This window comes from Eschrichtius robustus, chromosome 2 (assembly GCF_028021215.1).
Source record: "Eschrichtius robustus isolate mEscRob2 chromosome 2, mEscRob2.pri, whole genome shotgun sequence".
NCBI classification, from domain to species: Eukaryota; Metazoa; Chordata; class Mammalia; order Artiodactyla; family Eschrichtiidae; genus Eschrichtius; species Eschrichtius robustus.
Window position 1 is genome coordinate 31,576,819 of NC_090825.1, and position 24,439 is coordinate 31,601,257.

At 46.6% G+C, this 24,439-nt stretch overlaps 1 protein-coding gene across 3 annotated transcripts in view; it reads left to right on the forward strand.

Moving 5' to 3' along the window:
• EGFLAM (EGF like, fibronectin type III and laminin G domains) overlaps positions 1 to 12,428 on the forward strand; it is a 166,284-nt gene extending 153,856 nt beyond the window's left edge. For all 3 annotated transcript variants that reach the window (XM_068532448.1, XM_068532451.1, XM_068532456.1), the window contains 4 exons: positions 2,684 to 2,827; positions 9,470 to 9,553; positions 11,079 to 11,182; positions 11,998 to 12,428. In XM_068532448.1, the coding sequence (XP_068388549.1) occupies positions 2,684 to 2,827; positions 9,470 to 9,553; positions 11,079 to 11,182; positions 11,998 to 12,152 (487 nt within the window). In that variant the 3' untranslated portion in view covers positions 12,153 to 12,428. The remainder of the gene's footprint in view (positions 1 to 2,683; positions 2,828 to 9,469; positions 9,554 to 11,078; positions 11,183 to 11,997) is intronic.
• The last annotated feature ends 12,011 nt before the right edge of the window (positions 12,429 to 24,439 follow it).

Sequence of the window (24,439 nt, forward strand, 5' to 3'; positions counted from 1 at the left end):
AGCAGTGAGAACTTGATGCTCCCGAAGCCGGGGTTATATGAGTCCGATTCCCCAGCAGGGCGGTCAGCGTCATGCTGCTCTGTGGCCATGGTCTGAAGAGGCCAGCCGAGGAAGGGTTCTGGGGCACCCTCCACCAGACAACAGCCCCAAGTCCGTGTCCTACTTTGCGTCTTCATCAACGAGGTCCACTGTCCTCTTCAGGCTCTTTCCAATTCGGTGGGGGGCTCCTCAGCTCTCTTCATGTGGATACAAGAGCCTGATCCAAGGAGATGCCTGAGTCACAGCTGTGGCTTTTAATCGCTGGTGGCAGAAGCTCCAGCCCTGCTCCGGGGTCCAAGCTCCTGGTCTGGAATAGCCTATTTTACACAACATGGGAAAGACTGGCTCTAGGCAAAGTCTTCAATCGAGTGAAGCTTGGCTTTGGCGCTTTCAGTTTACCCTTTTCTCTTTCTTTTCCTTCCCCCTAGCTCTTTGTAGTTTAGAATGTGCCATCCCTCACCCTACCGCCAGCACAATCATTCTAGAATTTTTCCATCCTCTTCAGGTTGATCGCATATTCACAGACTAAGGCAATGCTTTAAGCCAAAGGCATCCAGTTCTTAGGGTGGGACTTGGTGGCTTTTCGAGGAACAAAAGAGGTTGAGAGACATTTTCCTGGGGCATTGGGTGTCCCTGGTGACTCTGGACACACACCAGACAGGCAGGGCTTTGTTTCTCTAATCCCATGTTGTGTTGATCAAGGTTGTCTTGCATGGGCCTTAGGCAAAATGGATTCCCAGCCAAGAAACCCTCTTCTTTCTTCAGCCCTTTTTCCCCAGAGATGGAAGGGTGTTCAGTCCCCAGAAACTGGGAGGGTGTGAACAGGGCCCAAGTTTCTAGCCCCCTGGTGCTTAGTGAGAGGCCCTGGGTGGTTGGGAGCAGAGGGGTTTGGTGAAAGTAGGAGGTGCAGTGCCCCAAAGCAGAAAGCCCGACGGCACCTGTGTGCATATATGTAGGTGCATGTACGTGTGCATGTGTGTGAAGCTGCAGGGCAAAGTCAAGTTCAGGGTCTGTTTCAGTTAGATGCCTTTGGCTGCAAGTAATGGGAAACTCAGCTCAAAATGTCTTAAACATGAAGGGTATTTATTATTTCACATAACAAGCTGTCCAGACTTAGACTGGATCCTGAGTTGATTAATTCAGATAATCAACTGTATTATCAAAGACCCATTTTCCTGCCTTGCTATCTTCAGCATATTTTCCAATGGTTATACCCTTTGTGGTTACAAGACAGTTGTTCATAAATGCTCATTAAATGGCTATAAATCATGGCAATATCCCATGCAAGTAAAAAAATCTTTTTTTTTTTCATGTGACTCTTTTAAAAAGGAAAGGAGTCTTTTCTAGAATCCTCCTGATAAATTTCCTCTGTCTCATTGGACAACAGTGGGTCACATGCCCACCCCTAAACCAGTCACTGCAAGAGAAATGGAACCATCGTGATTGGCTTGTACCAATCAGTGTATCCAAGGCAAGTGAGGGAAAGAAGGAAACTTGGGCAAAAGATTGGGAAAGCAGCTCTCTAGGGAACAGCCCGGGGCTGGATTGCTCTGCACCTGGCCTGGTGAAGAAGTCAGTATCATGGACCCTGCTCCTCGCTCACCACTCTGAGACCCTGCCTGGGGAGGGCAAACTTGATCTCTTCCTGTCTAGCTCAGGCTCTGGGAAGCCTTAGACAAAAGTCCCCTCCACTGTTCACTACGGAATGTAGTCTGCAGCTTCAGGGCATGTTCGTGAGACACAGGGATGGTACACATAACAGGAAAATGGACAAGGAGCTTTTTCCAGTAGTGCCATCTTAGGAGCAATATTAAATTATGTTTACTCTTATCTCACCTTTTATTTAAGGACCTCATGGTTGCTTTTCTCCTTATTGCAGATGAAACACTGGTCACTTTCTAGGGAAACTGGATCTGTGAACTAGTCTATTCCCAAGAATTGTCAAGAACATCCCAGAACTGATAGGGACACATAATCACGTGATCCTATTCCCAGCCAAAGCTGTAGGACCGGGACCTGACCTTCCTGACCACCCCTTCCTTCCTCTCATCTTCCTGTTCCTCTCCACCCTGCTTTTGCCCCAACACCCCTCGAGACCATTATCCCATCAAGGCACCTTCCTTGACTGACACTCTGCCCCTTGTCCAGTCATTCCTCCTCTGCCCTCAAGGATGTCATCTCCAGAGATAACCATCCACAGCCACGATCATAGCCCAGAGTAGCTGCCAACTTGAACCTCTTGGTAATTAAGGAAACCACTTCCTTTTGAGGAATAGGAGACACTTTCCCAAGGACCCGTGAGTGGCAGTACAGGAAAGAGGGAAGACTGAAGTGTGTATTGGGGGTGCATGCTGGGACCGTGGCATTGGCCACAGTCTGGCTGATCTGTGACTCATCAAATGCTCTCTTGTGGCATTTGACCACACCTGGGGAGAGAGACAGACTCCAAACTGCAGAATGAGGAGGTCAGACCTTTAGACCCATGGCATGACTTGTGGTGGTGATGCCTTTTCTAATCTCCTGGTAGTAAGAGTCAGAAATGTCAGATTATCTTTATAATTGGCAGACAAAACTGGGATTCCTCAGAAGTGAATGTTGGTGGAGACTGGTTGATTTGATATAATTATTTGTGTATTTCCTCCAGGGTGTCAGGATCCAGATCAAATGCATTCATGAGGTTTAAGACAACTGCCAAAGATGGCCTGTTGATGTGGAGGGGAGACAGCCCCATGAGACCCAACAGTGATTTCATTTCCTTGGGCCTTCGGGATGGAGCCCTGGTGTTCAGGTAACCCCTACTCCAGCTGCTTTCTACATCACCTTGCGATTTTTCTCAGACAGTACAGATCATGCCAGACAGAGGGTTGCAGAGGGAGCCAGAACACAGTCTGCTAGAATGAACAGCTGCCTGCAGCTCCGAGTTAATTTGAGGCTCCTGGTCTTTCTTTCCAATATCCATCCCTAGAGCAGCAGTTGGTCAGCTATAGCCTGACGGCCAAATCTGGCACACCACCCATTTTTGTAAATGAAGTTTTATCAGAATACTGCCACCTTCATTCATTTATGTATTGTCAACGACTGCTTTCATGCGACAGTGATACACTTGAGTAGTTTCAATAGGGACTGTATGACAAAGCCTGAAGTATTTATTATCTGGCCCCTTAGAGGAAGATTTTGTGACTCCTGTTCTAGTACGTTACTGCCATATACGCCCCACTTACAAATTAGGAAGTAGTCGAAAGAGGACTTTGATCCTGGCAAGCATGGACTCGGGTACTTGGCCCAGTGCCCTCCAGCTCAGGAAGATCTGAAGATTTAGTCTCGAGACCTTTCTTTATATTCTGACTCTGCTCCCTATTCACTCTGGAGCCCTGGGGAAGGAGAATGCCTGCTTTTTCCAATCTCCCACTGCAAAGAACAAAGCACAGATTCATATCTCAATAGGGCAACCCAACATTTGGATTTTTAAAAGTGCTTCTTGGGTGATAACAGATAAGCCAGTTCCAGAAGTTCTAACATCTTTTACGTGAGTTCAGACTGCTCTCAGATTTGTCAGATGGGTACCGATGAAGTAGCTAAAGGATTACCTGGACGACTTCTCACCACCAGAAGCTGGGTGGCAGCTGGGTGCCGGCGGGATTCCCAAGGGGCAGGCCCCAGCTGTGTAATATGAAAAAGCTTCTCTAGAGATTGTGATAGCACAGCCTCACTCGAGGTTAGAAATATCTTGTTTAGACCAGTGGTTCTCAAACTGTGGTCCCCGGACCCACAGCATCAGCATCTCCTGGGAACTTATTAAAAATGCAAATTTTAGGCTCCACCCCTGACCTACTGAACCAGAAAAACTCTAGAGGTGGGACCCAGCAATCTGTTAACTGTTTCTCCACGTGATTCTGACGCCTGCTAAGGTCTGAAACCCCTACTCACCATCTGTTCCATGGGGACGGGAGTTTCTCTGGCTTTCCCTTCTTTAATCCCCCCTCTGGTGACTAGCACAAGTGTTCACTAAATGATATGGAAGTAATTGGAATTGAAATAGATGAAAGTGAGAGTGGAACTGCAGAGGAGATGAAGGCTTAATTGTGGGGCTTCAGTGGGTCATGCGCTGGGATTGCCGACAGCCAGGGTAGAATGCTGTGTCTTTGCAATTCGAACAAAAGGCATTTCGAAAGGAAATGTCACTTGTCCAACACCACGCTTGCCCCTACCTAGCAGAGCACGCTCAGCGATGCGACCCTATGGTTGTTGGGGACTTTGGGGAGCCGAGTGTGTGGTTGAAAGCTGGAGAGAGCAGTTCTCACCACCTCCGTCCCCTCCCCCGGGCCCTGAGGTCAAATGCTGAGCTCTTCACACCCCAGTTTCAGGCTGGCTGCGCAAAGCCATTTTCTTGTGGTTTTCCTGTGGTTAACCTCGCCAAGGCCTCAAGTACTTGATTGTGCCCAGAAAAGGGAACTGAAACAGTAGCTCAGCCGTGGGTGGGAGGCCCAACTTCCCCCTAAACCGCCAGCGAAAACCCAGCTGGACAGGGAAGCTTGATCTGCTCGGGGCCCCCTCACAGCCCCCGCTGGCTCTCACACCCGGCCCTGGGCAGACCCCCAGGCCCCGGGGCACCCTTCTTACAACTCCACGCCATCCCGATGTATTTCTTTTCTTACCATCTCTTTCTCAGGTTTCTGGAAATAGGCCCCGTGTTTTCCTCTTAAGCCTGGAGTTCTGGCTGTGCTCTGCGTAAAGGGCACGCCACCGGAGGCAGGCAGACATCTGAACTCTTCCCTGGGCCCCAGGCCCAGCGCGGCTGCTCTGCTGCATTTCCTGCCTCTGGGCAGCTACTCCCCCCAACATTACTCACCCGACACAGAAGTATGGAAGCCCTGCGGGAGGCTGGGCACAGAGAGGAGTCGGAGTGTGGCCACTGGTTTGAAATTGTCAGCATACAGAGAGTCAGCTGCGGGTCTCGTGTTAGAGGTTACCGGATTCCTGGGCCCACACCCAGAAGTGCTGGTGGAGGAAGTCCCGCTGAGGGCCAGATTCTCATTGGAAGCCATCAGGAACCACCACGCCCTGAGAAACAGGGTCTGAAGTGGTCACAAGCATGGGCTTCAGAGTCAGACGTGCCGGGTTCCCACGGCCACGTGATCTCCTGCAAGTTACCCGACCTCCGTAAAAGGAAACGGTTAGTCATGAGGACTGAATGAGTTAATTCATAGAAAGGGCTTAGTGCAGGGCCTGGCATATCTAGTTATTAGTGATAATGATTACCCCTGATCGGGTGTTTTCTATGTTCTAAAAACTCTGATCGCTAACATATGTCAGGAAGTTGGCACAATATATCTACTAAATAAAACGTAGCTATTATTATTGTTATTGTTGTTATTAATCTGAATAAGGCCCTGCCCTCAAGCAGCTTACATCAGTGGAACCTAGAGAGTGAACTGGTTGATTGGGTAGATGAACCAGTTTTGAGGTTTTGGTGTTTGATCCAAGTCCAAAGCAAACAGTAGGAAACCTAAGATAATACAATATAATCTCAGCTTTCTTCACCTAAATGCTTGTCCTTTTGCTAATTTAGTGCTCAAAGCACTTCAGCCAGAGAATAAGGAAAAACAGTGGAATTATAAAAAAAATTATGTATGGTTTTGGTGCAAGGTTAAGTAAAAGAAAGGGAATCGAAGTGCTCAGCGAAGAGTGTGGTTTTTGCTGTTTGTTTTGTTTCATTTTGTTTTATGATTATGTTTAGGGCATGAAACCAGGTGTGTGAATATCACTTTACGGGCGATCTTTCCCACTAATTTTCCATGTGACCTTGATAACATTTTCATGCAGCAGAGAAAGGAAAGCAGTCTGACATTAGCAAAGTACCCTGTGCTATACTTTAAAGGAGGCCTAAGTATAAGTGCCACCATAAGGACCCCACCTGATGGCATTTCCTGGTGGCCCACCTTGGTGCTCAGCCTCCTAGCCTTTCGTGAGCACCAAATTGAGTAGGTACACTTGGATCAGGATAACCGATTCATGCGAACCTGATACACAGGACATTGATAGAGAAACCAGACGTGCATTTATTCATTTATTCGTTCATTCACATGTTTTTACCTTTTTAAAAAAATTGAGGTATAACTAAGTGAAGTGAGTCAGAGAAAGACAAATATTATATGATATCACTCATATGTGGAATCTAAAAAAAATGTGATGCAAATGAACTTATCTACAAAACAGAAGCACACTCACAGACATAGAAAACAAATTTATGGTTACCGAAGGGGAAGGGGGTTGGGAGGGATAAATTAGGAGTTTGGGATTAACAGATACACAGTTCTATATATAAAATGAACAACAGGGTCCTACTGTATAGCACAGGGAACTATATTCAGTATCTTGTAGTAACCTATAATGGAAAAGAATCTGAAAAAGCATATACATAGACTGGCGTACACTTCCCTGTACACCAGAAACTAACTCAACGTTGTAATTCAACTATAGTTCAATTTTTAAAAAATTGAGGTATAATTTACATAAAGTGCAAAATACTAGGCGTACAGCTCAATACATTTTTAAACATGTAAACACCTGTGTAACCACCACCCAGAACAAGGTATAAAACATTTCTCCACCCACACCCAGGAAGGCTCCCTCATGCCCCTCTCCCAACGAAGGCAACCACTATTCTTGGTCATTTATTATTTAAAAGAAAGAGAAGTTCCAGGGTGATGTATCAGGTGTCTGGGGGAGCAGGAGGTTATTCGGAGGGTCTGAAATCAAAGAGAGTCGAGGGGGGTTGGAGAGTCAGGCCAGAGATGTGCCAACTGGGCCACACCACCACCTGCAGTGATGGCTGAATTCCTGTCTGCTGGGTTCAGCGTTTGCTCCCTTGAATACAATCTGGCTCATTGCATGAACAAGCATGTTATCAGGCTGGAGAACAGGAGAAGAAGGCCCGTCCTTTGTCCGAACACAACTGAAAAGGTTTCCATTCACTGGATTACAATCACATTCCAGTCTAGTGCCACTGCAGCTATACCCAAGTCACCTTGATTCTGAGACCTGGGTGTTTCTGGACGTTCTGGTTACATATTTACAGCCTGTTGGTTTACTCTCACACATGACTACTCTTCCAGGAGAGGCTTGATAAGTTTATCTCTTGGCGGCAACTTTCTCCTATTGCTAGTTCCCCCAGGTTGTATTGTTTGACGCTATATCCAAGCTGCATTAAGTACTGCATATATTGGGGGTGGTGGGATTATTTGTTTGGCTCCTACTATGTGCTGTGCTCTTTACATATGTTATCTTACTGAATCTTCCCTGAGATCCTTCAGGGAAGGTATTATTACCCCATTTCACAGATTAGAAAATTTAGGCTCAGAGAAACGAAGCAAATTGCCCAAGATCACAGAACTAGTAATTGGCGAGACTGGGAATTGAGGCAGATTCATCTAATCCAAGTGTCTAGGCTCTTTCTATCACCCCTTTCTGCCTCTCACAAAAGCCCACATAGTAATTCAGCCCCAGTAATTCAGCTGGTTGGTTTCTGCCAACCAGCTCTCAGCCCTGCCTTATACTCATTCATTTCTTCAACAAGCATTTGGCCACTAAATAATGAAATCTGAAAATTCCACCTCCAGGCTGCTTCATACAAGGAGACACTTGATGTGGGAAAATTCATTAGAAAACAGTGGATTTTTCTGGGTCAGAGCAACAGCTTTGTCTCAGAGTTTGTCAAGTCACCCGAGTTCTATTCTTGGTTAAATGTCGATGGGCTGTGTGACTTCTTTGAGCCTCCAGTATTAAAGAAAGGACCCATAGTGCTTTCCCTGGGGAAAGCCAAAGCTTTCTATTCTTGCTCTTTTCTTATACTGAGTGCATGCAAGAGCTCAGTGACTAATGCGGGTTTCCTCTCAATATTCCTATTTCTTGGCCAACGAGCTAAAGGAGAGACATGTCCTCTTACAAGATGAGAAGAGGGTTGTCCAGGTGGAATACATTTTCCTTCAAAAGCATGATTACATAGGCTTTATTATTTTATCAAGGGGAGGTCTAGGCAGCTGGTCCAGTGCCCGGCCTAGAATAGTCACTCACCAAATATTTGTTGTATTGAATTAAATTAGAATAATTGAATGAACAGTGGACTAAGAGGGTTATTTCTCTCTGGTAAACAACATATGCATGTCTTCTGATCCCCTTAGCATATCACAGTATCTGGCAACTGAAATAGGAAATAGAAATCTACCGAGTAAAATGTGGCAGGGTGGGAGGCAGGTAAGACACCAAGTTCAAGTCCTATACGTTAGCTTTGAGATTTTAGGCAACTTCCCATAAATTCTTTGGGGCTCAGCTTGCTCTGCAATGTTTTGTTCTGTTTTGTTTTTTGAAAAGTAAAAACACATGTATTAGTTTCTGAGGACTACCATAACAAATTACCACAAATTGGGTGACTTAAAACAATAGAAATGTATTCTCTCACAGTTCTGGAGGTGAGAATTTCAACCTGGAGCTGTTGGCAGGGTGGCTTCCTTCTGGGGGCTCTGAGGCAGTCTGTTCTATGACTCTCCCCCAGGTTCTGATGGTTGCTGGCAATCCTTGGTGTTCCTTGGCTTATAGATGCATCGTTCCAGTCCCATCTTCATGTGGCGTTCTTCTTCTGTATGTCTTTGTCTCTGTGTCCAAATTTCCCCTTTTTATAAGGACACCGGTCATATTGGATTTAGGGTCTCCCTAACCCCATATGACTTCCTCCCTAACCCCATACAACCCCCGTATAACCCCTCTTAACTAATTACGTACGCAAAGACCTTGTTTCCAAATAAGGTCACATTTTGAGATTCTGGGTGGACATTAGTTTTGGGGGGATACTATTCAACCTAGTATTGATACACCACATTACAAACGATAAAGCCCTTTTGTTCCTTATACTCTAATACTGTACATAGAGCCTAAAATAAATCAACCTTGAGGACATTGTGCTAAGTGAAAAAAGCCAGCTACAAAGAGACAAACACTGTATGACCCTACTTATACAAGGTACCTAGGGCAGTCAAATTCATAGAAACAGAAAGTAGAATGGTGGTTGCCAAGGGCTGGGGGAGGGCAAAATGGGAAGTTGTTTAATGGGTAGAGGGTTTCAGTTTTACAAGACGAAAAAGTTCTGGAATTGGTTGCATAACAATGTGAATATACTTAACACTACTGAACTGTACACTTAAAAATGGTTAAGACTGTAAACTTTACCACAATTAAAAATAAAAAACCAGTTTTGGTCACTCATGGCCTAATCTGGGGACCTAGTGTCTTCATAACATTGTTTTGTTTTGTGCTAAAGAAACTACATCCTGAGCTCCAAAGAACCTTCTCAGTGAGAATCATTTGTGAACGACCATCGGTCTGTACATCAGTGTTTTATTCTGTTCTCTGTCTTGTTCTTCTCCGACGCCTTTAGCTATAACCTGGGCAGTGGTGTAGCATCCATCATGGTGAACGGTTCATTCAATGACGGTCGGTGGCACCGAGTCAAGGCTGTTCGGTGAGTACCTGCCACAGTGTGAGACAGAGCTGACGGGATGTGCTCTCCGATTCCCTTTAGTCCCATTTCCTGTTCCCCATCCTGGCCTGGCATCCAGGTATCCTTGATCCGGGTCATTAGGGCATCCTGGTACCAACTCCCACCTGTGCCCTTTACTAACACTAGCAGGCCAGAGAGGCTGAACTCCCAAATCTTCACTCAGCAGAGATCTTCTAGAGAAAGAATGTCGATGGCTAAACTTAAAGAAGCCCTCACCTTCCAGGGAGATCTAGATATCTCTAGTGAGATAAGATTTCAGGGCAGGTGGACTTTGAGGAGATCCCAGAATGCTGGGAGCCAGGTCTATACCCCACAGTAAGAAGAATAGGAAATCCAGGTATTCCCCCAAGGAAATTACTGAGCCAGATCACAGCACAGTCCACAAAAGCCATCCAGCCCACAGGGCTTCCAGTCTGCTTCTTGGCGCTCAACACTTATCTGTGTGGCAGTCGGGGATCACTAGGCATTTGAAAAAGGTTTCCAGTATGAAAGATGGATATCAGAACAAATAGATATAACAAAGCAACTTGGAGGAAACAGAGACTATGAATGAAAACAATGATGAAAACATTAATATCATCAGTGAGATAAGAGAGGCTATTAACCCAAGAAACAAGAAGTGATTGCTATAAAAAAGGAACATTAAAAGACCAATAAAGAACTCGTTAAAAAAAGAGGAAGAAAAGAAGGAGAAGGAGGAGAAGTGTGGCTGCTTTTTGGAAACCACCTTAAAAATCTGCAAAGCCCTTGCCACAGATGAACACCTCCATTCCACTGTCCTCAGAGTCACTTTTGGGTGACTCTCTGGGTCCTTTAGAAACCTCAAAGCCATTCTTCGTCCTCCCTGAGAGTAATCGTCTACCAACAAAGACTACTGCATTGGCTTCCCATTGTGCTTAGAATAACATCCACACTCACCATGCGTCACCATGTCACCACCACCCCTCCTGTTAAAGTTCTTCTCTGGTTCCCTCTCACCTTCAGGATAAATTCTAACTAAGCTCCTTATGCCCTTCACCATCTGCTTCTGGCTTCATCTTTTACTACTCTGTTCCCACCTCTAGAATTCTGTATGCTTAGTCTGTACCAACCCCCATGTCCTTTCTCTCTTTGTCGTTGCCACTTCCTGTCTGCATTAGCCTTCTCCTTCACCTGACCCACCCAGCCTTCAAAACGCATCTCAGAATCTTTTTTTCAGAAGCTTTCCCTGGGCTTCTGTTGTCATCCTGTAGAATTCCACAGCTCCCGGCCATTCTTCTACCATAGAGTGGTGACACTGTGGGATCACCGGCAATTTGATTTTTTGTTTGTCTTAGGAATTTCGGTGGTTTTTTGTTTGTTTGTTTTTGTTTGTTTCATTTTGGCAGCTCCATCATTTAGTATAGTGCCTGGTGCTTAGTAAGGATTTCAATAATACATTTGTATTAAAATGAATGCATGATTGAATTAGTGAATGAAGCTCCAAAAATGGTGGCGGTTTTTACAGGGATGGCCAATCAGGAAAGATAACTGTGGATGACTATGGGGCCAGAACAGGCAAGTCACCTGGCGTGATGAGGCAGCTCAACATCAATGGAGCGCTGTATGTGGGTAAGTGACCTTGACCTTTGATGAAACCTAAATTATGCCAGTGCATTTTCTTCTTAGCCTTCCGTTTGTCATGCTGGGGCTTCCCAAAGCTGTGTACTTCACTGGATCGGTCAAATACTTGGAAATCAGGAAGCTCTCCAGATATTCCATTCTTCCATTTTCTGAACTTCTGACTCATGGCTGAGGGGTCAGGAAGCACTTAGATGCTTTTGTGCTGTGGACTGATCCACCAGGAAAACCCTGCTTTTCTTGTTTATAGAACAGGAACCTGCTAAATATAGCTTCTTGAATTCTCCCTGAGGAAGGAGGATCTGTCTTTCCGGCCCCCTCAGAGTTAGAATGAGTGGTATTTTTGTAAATAGCTTAGAACCCACTAATGCTGACACATCAACATGAAAAGATACCTCTATCTGTATGATATTTCCTAAAAGTGAACTTAATCGAAAGCATTCAACATCAGTGTATTTCTCTTGGTTTAAGATAACATCACCTCTTACCACACATACTACATTTTGTTGACATTATACAACATTTCAAAATTTACCAGGTACTATTTGGTTTTAAGTGGTCAACTAGGTCAGAAATCACTTATGAGTTGGATACTTATAGGCTCTGATTGTGTATCAAATTGATCCAAGTCAGCTTGTTCCTTCAAGGATAATTATAAATTAGACAGCTGCGATGTCCTGAGTTCTAGGTACCGCAGCCTCACCTATCTTATCAGCTGAGGGACGCCTTGGTCAGTAGACACTCAGGCATACTGAAGAGACAGCCTTCCCTTTGACTCACGTCATCTTCCTTTGGCTTCCTGGCAGGTGGAACGAAGGAAATTGCTCTGCACACTAACAGGCAGTACATGCGAGGCCTCGTGGGCTGCATTTCTCATTTTACCCTGTCCACCGATTACCACATTTCCCTCGTGGAAGACGCCGTGGATGGGAAAAACATCAACACTTGTGGAGCCAAGTAACAGCAGTTGGCTCTGCCCGAGGGACAGAACCTTCTATCCTGAGAATCCCGGGGGCCCCAAGACCTTGCCTGACACTACACACAGAGGCACAGGGACCAGGTGTGTTTCCTCTCATCAAGGAGCAAGTACGCCCTGATGGGAAACTAGGACCGAGACAAGAGTCCCTGGGTGGCCTTTCCTGCTGACATTCTGTGGGCCAAACCCAACGGAATGCTCTGTGTAGGAAACATCGGACTTTGTCCATTGAATGTGTAGTGGCCGCCAGAGATCACACATCACGGCGAATTTCCGAGCCTGTCTGCTGTAGCTCAATGACTGTGTTGTGATTCATAGTTTGTAAGAAAAAAAAAAAAAAAAGAAAGAAAGGAAAAAAAAAAGAGAGAGAGACCCAAAGGGCAGTATTAAAATACTTCTCTCCTCCCCTGACTCTTGACACTCTTACTGACAGCAGAATGACTGTAAGACCTTGAACCTCAAATTTCTCTACTTTGGTCCATGAATTACTAGGATTAACCCCTTCCCCTCCTCACTGGCTGGTTCAATGTGCTCTGACTATGAACATAAGGATTAAGGGAGACTAGAGATAGAATCATAATTATAAAGCTGCCCTCCCCCCCCCGAAAGTTTACCTTTAATGAGAAATCCGTACTTTTTATAATGCAAATCTAAGAAAATGGGCGCCATGACTTTGTAGCTGTCCTTTTGTATGTGTATATTTTTATAGCTACAGATTGTCCATACAGTATACTTTTGCAAGTTTGGGTGGACAGCCCTGAATTCTTTGCACACTTCCTAAGAATTTTCTCCCAAAGGAGACTTGTCTGGGCCCTTTGTGGCATCAGCAGAGCAGGGTAGGTAACTTGGGGTGGGCACTTCGGGGAGCTGATGGTTCTCTCTCGGTAAGTGGTGACTCAAGGAGGTGACTGTGAAGCTTCCAGAATAAGCAGATGGAAAGGCACATGTGTTACTGAGGTGGGTCACTGTCATTCTGGTTCTAAGTGGGGGGCTGTCTGTAGTGAACTTGAATAAAGAAGATGAAGAAGGCTACAGCACGTTCATTTAGTCGTTCGTTCACCTGTGGAGGGGTTAGTGATACCTCCCGAGGCGGTGTCTAGAAATGGACACGAATACAGTCAGTGTTTCTCAGGCTGAGCTGGGGGCGCCCTCAGCCTGGTCTGAGCATCTGGGCAAGAACCAGAGAAGCGGCGCTGCTTCCTTCTGAGCCATCACAGTGCCACTTTGCTACGCACGCGGTGACCCCGGAGACAGCTGGCTCACTGGCAGATCCCCATGGCAGGACTTGCTAAGGGCAAGTGAGATGAATGCTGCCACCAGAGAGGAGGGAAATGTGACCCACCTCACACAAGCGCCTATAATTAGTCCCATCATGACTCTGCCCTTGCTTGTGCAGCAGGCGGTCAGCGAAGGCTTCGAGCTTTGTGCCAAGCACAGTTTTAGGCACATTAAGGGTTCTAAAAAAATGAATAAATAAACTAGAGACGTTCACCTTGAGCTTCACCCTTCTGCCTGCTGTCTTTGGGAACCTTCGATGACCAGGATCCTTCCTCTCAGAGCAATGATGGTCACGACAACAGCAATTCATCCTCTCCCGCGTATGTCACCTGTGAGTGCGGTGTGGAGAAAGCCACGTGGTAGAGAGTGGGTGTACCACCTCCCTGTCACCCTCACCTCAACACCGTCTCCTTGGAGACATCCAGGGTCAGTGCTTCCCAAGATATAATGGAGTTGCTTTCACAACTCCAATTGATTCACATTTTGAATCGATTGCCTCCAGTCCAAAAATAAAAGTCACGGTGATTTTGGCAAAACGTCCAGTTGAGCTGAAGCCAGAAGAGTTGTGCTGCGGATGGGCTGTTGTTCCCTGCAAGTGTCATCCTGAGAAAAACACGGTAACCTGGGGCTGGGGGCCCGGGAGTGATGGGGGTGATGAATTGCCTTTCCCTAGGTGGGCTAGGAAAAGAGGGGTGACACGTGATGAAGTCAGAGCCGTAGAGAGGCTGCGGGTGAGAAGACAGCAGAATAGGGGGACCCAAGAGGAGCTGATCATATGGGAGGGCTCAGCGTGGGAGAACAGGGTAAGAGACAGTATATCCCAAGCTCTTTCACCCTCTCAGTGGCCAAACTTCGGGAAACATGGGATGAGTTTATAGCACAGGTGGTTGGGAGAATATAAACTTTGTCCTGAAGCTGAGGGATTAGACCTGGGTTCAGATGGGCAGGAGAGCCAAGGAGAACGCAGCCTGGTTTTGTGGGTCCCCCGGTTTCCTCTCTAAGTGTATCTGCTATCTATCGCCACAATAACGCTGCACGACAAACAACCACAGAACTACAGTGGCATACCGCAAGATGTGCTGATAGCTTCCATGCCTCGAGTGGTCAGCTTGGCATTTCTGCTGATCCTGGCCGGGCTTGACTAGGCGGTTCTTCTGGTCTCAGTGGGACTTGTTCACATGTGTAAGGTGGCTCGCTTATCGTAGCCTTGGCTGGGATGGGGAGGTGACTTGGGTCTGCTCTGCCCTCCTGCTGGGACCCGTGAGCTAGCCTGACATGCCCTTCACTCGGTGATGGAGGAGGGTGAGAGCACCGGAACTGAGGTCTAAGGCGTTTTACAGCCTAGGATTGGAACTGCCTCATGTCACCTTTGCCACATGGTGTTAGTCAAAGTCCGTACATTCAAGAGATGAAGAAATAGACTCTATCTCCATTGTGAGATCAGCTGCAAAGTCACCTGGCACAGAGCATGGATTCAGGGAGGGTGGAAAATTAGGGCCATTAGCGCAACCAATCCACCACCGCAAGTCCTGTGCTGTTGAGGAAATGGTGCAACAGGGATGAGGCGGCCCCTGACAGGAGTTCATCCGTGGGATCCCTGGGGCTGTGCGGAGGCCTGGGAGGTTGCAGTCACGGGCCCAGCAGGGGGAGCAGCGTCTGCCTCTTCCAGCCCTGCCTGCTGTGCCCCTGCTGTCCCCCCTTCGTCCACCTGCTGCCTGGTACCTGGCAGCCGTGTTGTCGTTCTGAGGAGGAGGGCCTGGCAGGGGAAGGGATCTGCGCCATGGCTTCTGGGCAGTGGCTCTGTGGAGGGGCATGTCGGAGAAGGCTGGCTGGGCTCTTGGCTGGAGGAAGAGGTTTGAGGAGGAGCCAGGGAGTTCGAAGGTTAACGCCATCCCTGTCCCGCCCAGGAAGGATATTACGAAGCCTGGGTTACTGAAAAGCTTTTGTCCCACAATCAGCATCTGAGGAAATTCTCCAGAACTTCCCATGTGTTCTAAGCAAGGACGGCTGGGCTGGTGTCAAGAAGGGGAATGTTCTTGCTTTTCCTACAAAAACTGACTCGCGCACCGGCACGTGCTTCCTCTAAGCTCGCCTGGGGGCTCTTTCTCAGAAAGGTCTGCAGGGTCATCTTTGTCCCCATGATGCCCCAGGGCCCGAGGAGCGGCAGCTTGTGACCCTGCGACTCAGGCACCTCTGAGCAGCTGCCGGTCTCCCGCCCTCTTCTTTGCCTTCCATTTCTGGGCCCAGGCCTGTCCAGCCCCCAGGCCCCTCCAACACAAACGGGCCCTCTGCTTTCCACATGTCCACAGCCCAGGCTTCAGAGTAACCGGTGCTTCCCTTCCGGTTTCCTCGCCTCCCTCCCTCCCTCCCTCCCTCCCTCCACCGCCCACCTCTTCTCCTCTCCCCCTGGCAAGGAGCTGTCTCCTCCCCCGAGTGGGAGGAGGGATCTCGGAAGTGTGCCCGGAGCTGGCGGGCCCAGTGCTTTCCACTTGGAGGAAGTGCTGCATTTTTCACCTTTCACCCAGAAAAATAGGATTCTCAGCAAGCTTGTTTTTAGCACAGAGAGCTCCCAAAGGAAAAAGAGCGAGAAGGAGGGGCTCGCAGCCCCTCTCAGAGCTCTGATAGCCAGCCCCCTGCCTCCAAGGCTGCTCTCCCCGGGGAGGGAAGCACCAAGGGGCAGCCTGTGGAGGCCTGGCTGAGGGTGAGAATAAAGGCAGAGAATTCCAGCTCCACATGGAAAGACGATTCATCCTTGAGGAGAGCGGCTTGGACGGAGCATTTACTGCTTGCTTCCCAGTCCCTTCCTGGTCTCTTCTAGGAACCCTCAGTCGCTGCCCTTGCAGGTGGAGCGGGGGAAGGTGTGTGCTCTGAGATAGCCAGTCCCTTAGCTGAGAAGGGTGTGTGCTTAGCTGGTCAAAGGCAGGAAAGAAGAGCTCTAGGACTACCATCCAGAAGGAGCCCAGAGGGACGAGGGCTGCCAGCACGGAGTCCAAGATCAGAATCCAAAGTAAGGGATTTGTGCTGCTTTCAGCCCGGTCTGCATAATTACTTGCCGAGATGGAAAAGGGGGGTCATTCAACTGCATCAGCACTGGGTATTATTCTACAGCTCGCACTAAACAGACAAGGGAAATATCAGCGGCCCTGCCTCAGCCTCGGGGAGGCCGTGGAGTACGAGGTCTGCAGGCATTTAAGCTGGTGCGTCCTGGTGGAAGTGACAGGCTGTCATTAGGAAGTTCCAGTTTACAGGTGGCTATATTCAGGCAGCAAAATGACTAATCCAGTTCAACAGCATGGTCTGGCTGCTGAGACAGGCCCTGTGAGTAATTGCACTTCAACCTCATGTTCAAAGAATGTTCACATATTTGATCTCAGTAACAGCCCTCCTTTGATGACAGCCAGAGCACATGGGCAAGGCCCGTTTGACTCACAAAGACAAAAGCCGGCCAGAAAGACCAAGTGACTTGCTCCTGGTTCTACCACAGGACACAACCACGGTGCTTCACTGTGGAACTTTTCTACCCCTTACCCAACCTTCAGTCAGATGCAGCGGCCCGTGGACCCGAGGCTTGTTCAGGGGCATTCTGGGGCTCCCTCCGGTTAGCTGTCATTGGCAGGAGAGTCTTGTGGGTGAGGGGGATTTGGGCAGAGGCCAGTCCCCTAGTGTCTGCCTGCTGGGCTCTCATCACAGCTCCAAGTCTGCTTTCTTCCAGAGCCCTCCCATCGCAAGGACGCCGGGTTGAACAAATCTGAAAGCAGAGACCAGAGCCACTCCGTCGGAGAGGGATTCAGGGCCCCCGACAGGCAATGAGGTCTGGGCTTGAAGTCTTTTCCTTCTCTCCTCTGGCTTCTCCTCCACAAATAACCTCCAGCACTCAGGGGAGTTGCTGCAAGCTATTTCCAAGCAGTGGTGTGCTCCCCTGGGCCCCTGCCCGGCCCTGGCCAAGCTGAGAACAGCAAGAGCAGGGCAGGCAACAGAAAAAAACTCCCTGCCTCTCCTCCTCCTCCTCCTGCCCTTGCTAAGACATCTTTATCCTAGAAAGTGCACGGCTCCCAGGAGCACTCGCCTTTTCCTGGAAAGACGTGCGAGAAACATGTGTCTCAGCGCTTGGGCTGCGTTTGCTGCCTTTCTCGTTGTCTCTCTTTGTCTCTCTGACTTGCTCAAGATCCAAAAGGTTTACCAAGGCACAGAGATCTTTGAACACGTGGTAAGGCCTCCCCCCATGTCCCAGCTGCCCACCTTCAAGCAAGGGCCCGGCCTCGGGCTCTGGCCGCCTCGGACAGCCTGGTGCTAAGGGGCTGCACCTCCAACTTGGCTAAAAGGGGACTTGGATGGGAATATCTGTGAGAAGGAAGGCCAGGGAAGCGCAAGGAATCTGCTCATCTACGCTCATTTAGAAACAAAAGCAACGGGCACCAGGCCAGAGGATTAGCTATGGAAAGCCCTGTTAGGAAACTGGCTGAAGGAAAGTAGAGGCAGAGTAAAGGGACCCTCAGACAAGAGGACTGTGGAGGAGAGAGGGTCGGGGTACAAGGCCTGCTGCATGGTGACTCCCAGCCCTGGTGGCAGGCATGCCTTGCTCTCACAGACCTTAGGGTTCACAGGGCAACTGTGGGCAGGTGGGTATGAAACGGGGGGCACTGTCCAGTAGAGTAGAAAATGTGCTCAATAGTTGTCCAGGCCACATATTCGCCTCAGAAATAGAGTAAGCTGTGTGATCTCCTGGTCCAGCACCTCCGAGGATTTGCCCAGGGCTGGGGCCTGATTCACGGTCACGTGACTACCTCTGGCCTGGAAGCCTGAAGTCCTCGGAGTTTGTTCGGAGGCTTTGGGGTTGTTAGGATGGGGTGGGGATGCGAAATGATTTCCTGGATCCTCACAAGCACTGCTGGAGCGGCCCCTCGTGGGTACTCACTGTATGCAAACCAACCTGGACGAGGCACCGGGGAGAACATAAAGGCCAGTGAAGTCTCTGTTCCTCAAACCAGCATCGGCCAGGCCTGTGGGGTCCTTGGAGACTCGGGCCCTCTTCCAAGGCCACTGGGCACCTGCTTCTTCAAAGGCAGCAGGAGACCGTCTTTCTGAGAGGCCCGGTCTCTCTTGTAAGAGCTCTCCTGATGAGGTTAGGTCCGCCCTGTGCAGCCTCCCTTTTCGTTAACACAGGGTCGACTGATGCGTAACCGGATTGTGGGAGTGCCTTCCCGTCATAGGCACAGGCCGGGCCACACTCCAGGGGATGGGATTGTACCAGGTGTGTAGAGCCAGGCCCAGGAGTCCCAGGGACCATCTGAGAATCTGCCTCCGCCAACCCTCTTCACCTCTCACCCCAGTCTCTCCCACCTCCAGACCGTACTTCAGAGACATGCTTTGTTTCCTTCAAGTGCACTTTACGTCATGTGCTGTCCCATCCGAAGAATGTGCCACATTCTGTTAGTTCCCCAAACCATGAGCCAAACCAAGACTCCCAGGATAAGAGAACTTCTATTCCCAGAGAGCATGGCAGTCTTTTAAAATTTCTCCTTATATCAATAAATATTGCAAAATCCTGTTTCCCCTGGGTCCTGGAACTGTCACCAATGACTAGGGGCCCAGCTTGGAATTCAGTGGATGAGCCCTGAGCAGCCCCTGCTCCAAGCTCCTGCTGGCCGCCCCATCTTCTTAGAGGAAACGGCATGTAAGCAGTAGAACTCTGCATTAGGTCAAGATCTTCACTAGTCGCTCAGTGGTGAAAACCACATATGACAGCATAGGAAAGCTGGTTTGGGAGTTCTTGAGCATCACGGGCCAGTGGCACCTAGTGTGAATTCAAGTGTGGCTTCTTAATGCTGAAAAAAAACAGTGCCAAACAGCTTCAGCTGAGTTTTAAGGTCATCCATTATTTAATGAAAAGTGTGAACAGTACAAATGTCCAGAATGCTGAATTTAAAGAATTCATCTATACTTTGGAATCTTATATATCCATGAAAGAATAATGCCATAAAATATCCTATTGATATTCAAAGATTTTCAAAATGTTATATAAAAGAATCAAGTTCCAAAATAGAATATACAATATAATTTTATATATATGCATACAGGTACAAACATATGAAAATATGTGTAAATATATATATACATACACATTCACATAGAAAAATGTCTGAAAGGACAAAAAGTAAAACGTTAAAAATAGCTAACGCTGCATGAGAAGGTTGAGGGATTTTTTTTCTTTTTCTTTTTCTTTTTATCTCTTCTCTAGCTTTTCTTCAGTGAGTCTATAGTGCTGATTTATTGTTCTGTCCACTCAGAATATCACCTCCCTTCTTTTGGGGGACTGGTCCTCTTCCAACTCTAACTATGTGGTACTTGTGGAAGTGGCCCTTGAATAGAACTTCTGTTGGGCCACACGACTGGACCAGCGATGGACACGTGACACAGGCCGGGCCAACCAGAGTCCTCCCTGGCAGCCGGGAGGAAGGGCGCCCTCTTCTCTCTGAATGTAAGGCTGTAGACTTGGAGGAGCCTGAAACCACGGGTCCAGCTCTTTGGGGACGTCTGGCCTGAGAGTTTCGGGTGTAGAGAAGAGGTATGTGTCAGTTCTGGGTGGAGTAGGAGACTATAGCCCAGTGCAGCCTGCAGCAAGTACCAGGGCACCTGCCCACCAAGTAAATGCCTGGGAGATGGGGCAAGGATTGTCTCCTAGAGAAGTAGATATGCGATGGTGGAAAGACAGATGGGGGCAGGAACGAATCGCTTGGTGATGCAAATTGTCACTTGGAAGGATGGAGAGAACCCGACAGAGAGGGTGAAATACATTTTAAAGCGGGAGGAGGTGGGGAATGGGCAGTGGGTGGGAGAATGGTCACTTCCGATACAGCCCATTTATCCCCTATCTGCTCCTGTCAAAGAGATAACAGGATGAGGGCAAATCTGCTCTGAGGAGAACAAAGGGTAGCTGCATGCAACAAATACTGCAGCATCCACCATGAACAGCAGGATCTTCTCCCAGATGACCTGGGAAGACTCTTTCCTCTTCCGAGGCATGCCAGCTCCACGAGGACTGCCCTGTCTTTCCATCCTTGGAGACTCTTCCACAGGCGTATCACCTCCCTGTAAGATAACATTTCTAATATCTGGGGAAACATATTAAACTGCTTTTTCTTTCAAGGCGCAATTATTCAAAGAATATTCATCAAGCACTTGTGATGCGGCGGACACTACGCTAAGCTCTGTGGATGCAGCCGTTCAACTCCTGCTATCAAACGAAGCCGCTCGGACCGCGGAGAGGTGGGCGTGCTGGGAAGGCAGACGACGGGGCTCCCAGGAGCCTGGAAAGACTTACTCTGAGCAGCACCGCTTAAACGGAGACCGGAAGAAGTTACCCAAGCGAAGAAAGGTGAAGGCTACAGCATCGGGTCCCGTGGGAAGAGATCCCGTGCTTTAATTAGCAGGCCTCCTGCTGGCTAACTCCCCTCTGGGTACCTGAGAGATGTCACTAACCTAAGGTGCATCTAAGCCAGTTTTAAGGCATTTACATCTTTAAGGTGCGGGTCAGAAAGTCCGAGGTGCTCCTGAGGTTTCTCAAGGGATAGAGGAGCGCGTAACAACCCGACATCTGTTCTGTCGGGAGCGTTGTGTCCGCCACCGCCCGCCATCCCCGCAACTGCGCAAAGGTAGGTAGGTTATCAAGACCCACAGCTGAGGTGAGAGGTGGAGGAATTTCTCCGGGGTCGCCCAGGTAGTCAGTGGTGGTGAAACTGGCCGGGAGCCAGGGCTGCGCAGCTCACACGAGGCAGCCGCTGCCCGGGGCGTGACACCTGCAGAAGCCACAGAAGAGGAAAGGAGCCACAAAAGGTGATGGAGAAAGTCAGACTCCGGGTACATCTCTGAAGAGGGTGCGTCGTCTGCACTGGTCCTTGGGCAATTTGGGGCCAGGAAGGGCCACGTGTTGTTAATGCTCTGCTTCCTCAAGGCTTCCCGCCTCTCCATCAACTCGAGGAAAAAGTGGGTGGGGTGTGTGTGCAAGGCCTCTAGTGCCAGGAAGAGAACCAGACCCACCCTGCTTCTGAAGGCTGAGTCCAGAGTGAAGACCCAGCTCTGCGGCCGAGATCAAGTTGGCTGGGGACAGGAGGGGGAAAAGGTTTCAATGTCAGCTGAGACTTGAAATTCTTTCTCATCTTGCAAACGTGTAGGGATGGATAATTATGAGCTCCATGCACAGCAGTTGTACTCATTTTAACGTGATTCCCACTTAACAGTTTCTATCAAAATCATCCTTAAAAGCTTTTCTTGTTTCTTTAATCTGAAAGTAATTACTCTGGGATAAAAATCATCTCGGGTTTAATCCCAAATCAGTTTAAGACATCTCTTGTTACTTCAACTTCATTGGTTCTTGCAGACTGAATAAGTACTTTTAATTCAATTCTATTATTAGTCACTCCGGGGGAAGGGTAATGGATCAAATCTATAGGCCACTGAAAACCAATTCTTACATAGGCCTTTTGTAATGAACTTGTTTGTACGCTAACATTTTAGTGTTATGTTGAATACCATACATGAAAAACATTACTCATACACCTCTATTTTGCTTTCCCCTAATAACTACATCATTCCTCTCCTTTTGATCCTTTCAAACTTCCTGGGGTTGATGGTGCTATACATTTTGGCTCAAGAACTCACCATCTGGGAAACTAGATATGCACTGAGGTCTCCGTAAAGGACAGACCACATGTATGAGCTCTTAAATAGTACTTAAATACTAACATGTGTTTCACAGTTAATTTAAAATTGGTGTCTACAGTTTCTTCATAATACATCAGTTGTTACTGTGGGTGAGCGTAGGCTACAGAAGACTGAAGACTTAACTTCCCCCCTTATGAAATTCTATTTAAGATCACTTCATCCTTTAAAATTACTGAGGTTTTGCTGAATCAATGACTATATTTCCAAATTCAAAAAGTTGATAACAAAATTTTGATATATTTCTAGAATTTCAAGAAATGTTTAGGTTATCCTCAGAGGAAAAAAATTAAAAACCATACTTTAAGGACCAGTATTTATTTAGTATGTGTTTTATAATGTTGGCTCCCCACTATCTGATTATTTTATGGTAACCTGTCTGGTAAATAGAACATAGATTTAAGAAAACTTATGGAAGGTTATATCAATGGCATAGAAATATATTAAAATATTAAAAATTTAGTCAGAGCCCTATGTGATTGCTTCATAACCACTATAATTCTTATGAGACAGAACCGAAAGTATTAACAACAAAGCAGGAGCCACTTCTCCTAAGTGCTTAAAATAGGAGGAAAAAAAAAACCCCAAAATAATGCCCAAATCTGTCAGTGTAAGTTGTAAGAAAATATATTTATTTTTTCCATGACAATACTATGATAAAATTGTTAAATACATGCATGTTTTAAAAACAAACATAAGTAACATCTTTAGAGTTAACAGCCAAGCATACTAGTTTTACATTTAAGGTGTCTTAGTAATAGGTTACTTATATTCTATGTTCTTGCTATTAACCATGTCTCCCAAAAGATATGGAAACTAAATTCTGAAATTATACAATGATATAAAATGTCCAAATTTTTCCTTCTAACAGCAACATAATCTCCAAATTTTCATAAGGTAGAAAATACTTCAGTTGTTGTCTCTGTAAGTGGAGTTGTTTTATTCCATATTAAACTCAGACTTGTGTGAATCAGACTGAATATCACACAAATATACTGCAATCTATAGTTTGCTTCCTGCATATGTATATTTAAATGTTTCCTGATATGATTAAGCACGATTTTAGGTACAGAGCATCACAACTGATCATTCAGATTAAAAAAAAAAAGTCTGTAGTGGTAACATTTCAAGAAATGAAAAATGAAACAGTTCTGGATTTGCAGTTTCTCCCTATCTTTCAGCTACATTTGCACACACCTGACCAAACAAAAATTAGTAAACAGTTACTAGTATTTATAAAAAACTGAAAATATTTAACATATAACATCCCCTTTAAAAAAACACTCATTCTACAAACAACCTTATAAAAGACAAAAACATATCTGTTCACAGTATGTGTATTTTGTAAACAGTAATTCACTATAATGCAATTTTGAAAGTAAAAAATGGTAACTTCCTAGCATTATAAGGACCTCTGACTTGTGGCCAGCTAATGAAAGAGAAAGAAAGGTAACACACTCCTACTAGGAAAACTGAGTGTTCTAAAATGACTTTACCTTTGGACATACCTTAAGGTGGCACCATCTCAAATTTAGGATGTCTCTCTATCCAGGCCAATCTTTTTCAAGCAATTCTGAATTGAAATGTAAGAAAACGCCTTGCTCCTTTTGGAGAAGATAATTGGATAAAACAAATCCCAATCCCAGGGTATCATGTAATACCTACCCTTCCACAACAGTGAATGGAATAGGGTTTCTTTTTGTGTGTTGTATTCATAACGTATTCACATTTTTCTGAAACATTATGTTGGAAGGAAAAAATTAAATTGAAGGATATATCATAAATAATAGGAAAAAGTACTGAAAATCAAACAGGGGACAGAGTATTTGAAAAAAAAATTTTATGAAAATCATTATTCAGTACTGTTTTCTACGATCAACTACAAAAATACTAATGTTAAGGTTAAACCTAACAGTTAACTTGTCCATGTTTTTTAATTAAAATTGCATTACCACCTAGAAATCTTCCGATCTTTTATAATATACCACCGGAATGCTGAGGAAAAATAGTACGTTCAGAAATTGAAAGTTACCCATTTAAAATGGAGTAATTCTTAAGGGAAGTACATTTTAAGTGTATAAGGAAATTCAATACATTTAAGTGATCCATTCAATCAGGTATACAAAGTATTTTTGGCTTAAGTGCAGCATAAGGTCTATATTATTAGTTTTTTTGTTTGTTTTAAAGTTCTGATTGGCTACTGCAAAGGCAATCTTAGAAGATATATGTAAATGTAATAAAAACCAATTCTTTATCAATTAAACATTCATTTTTTT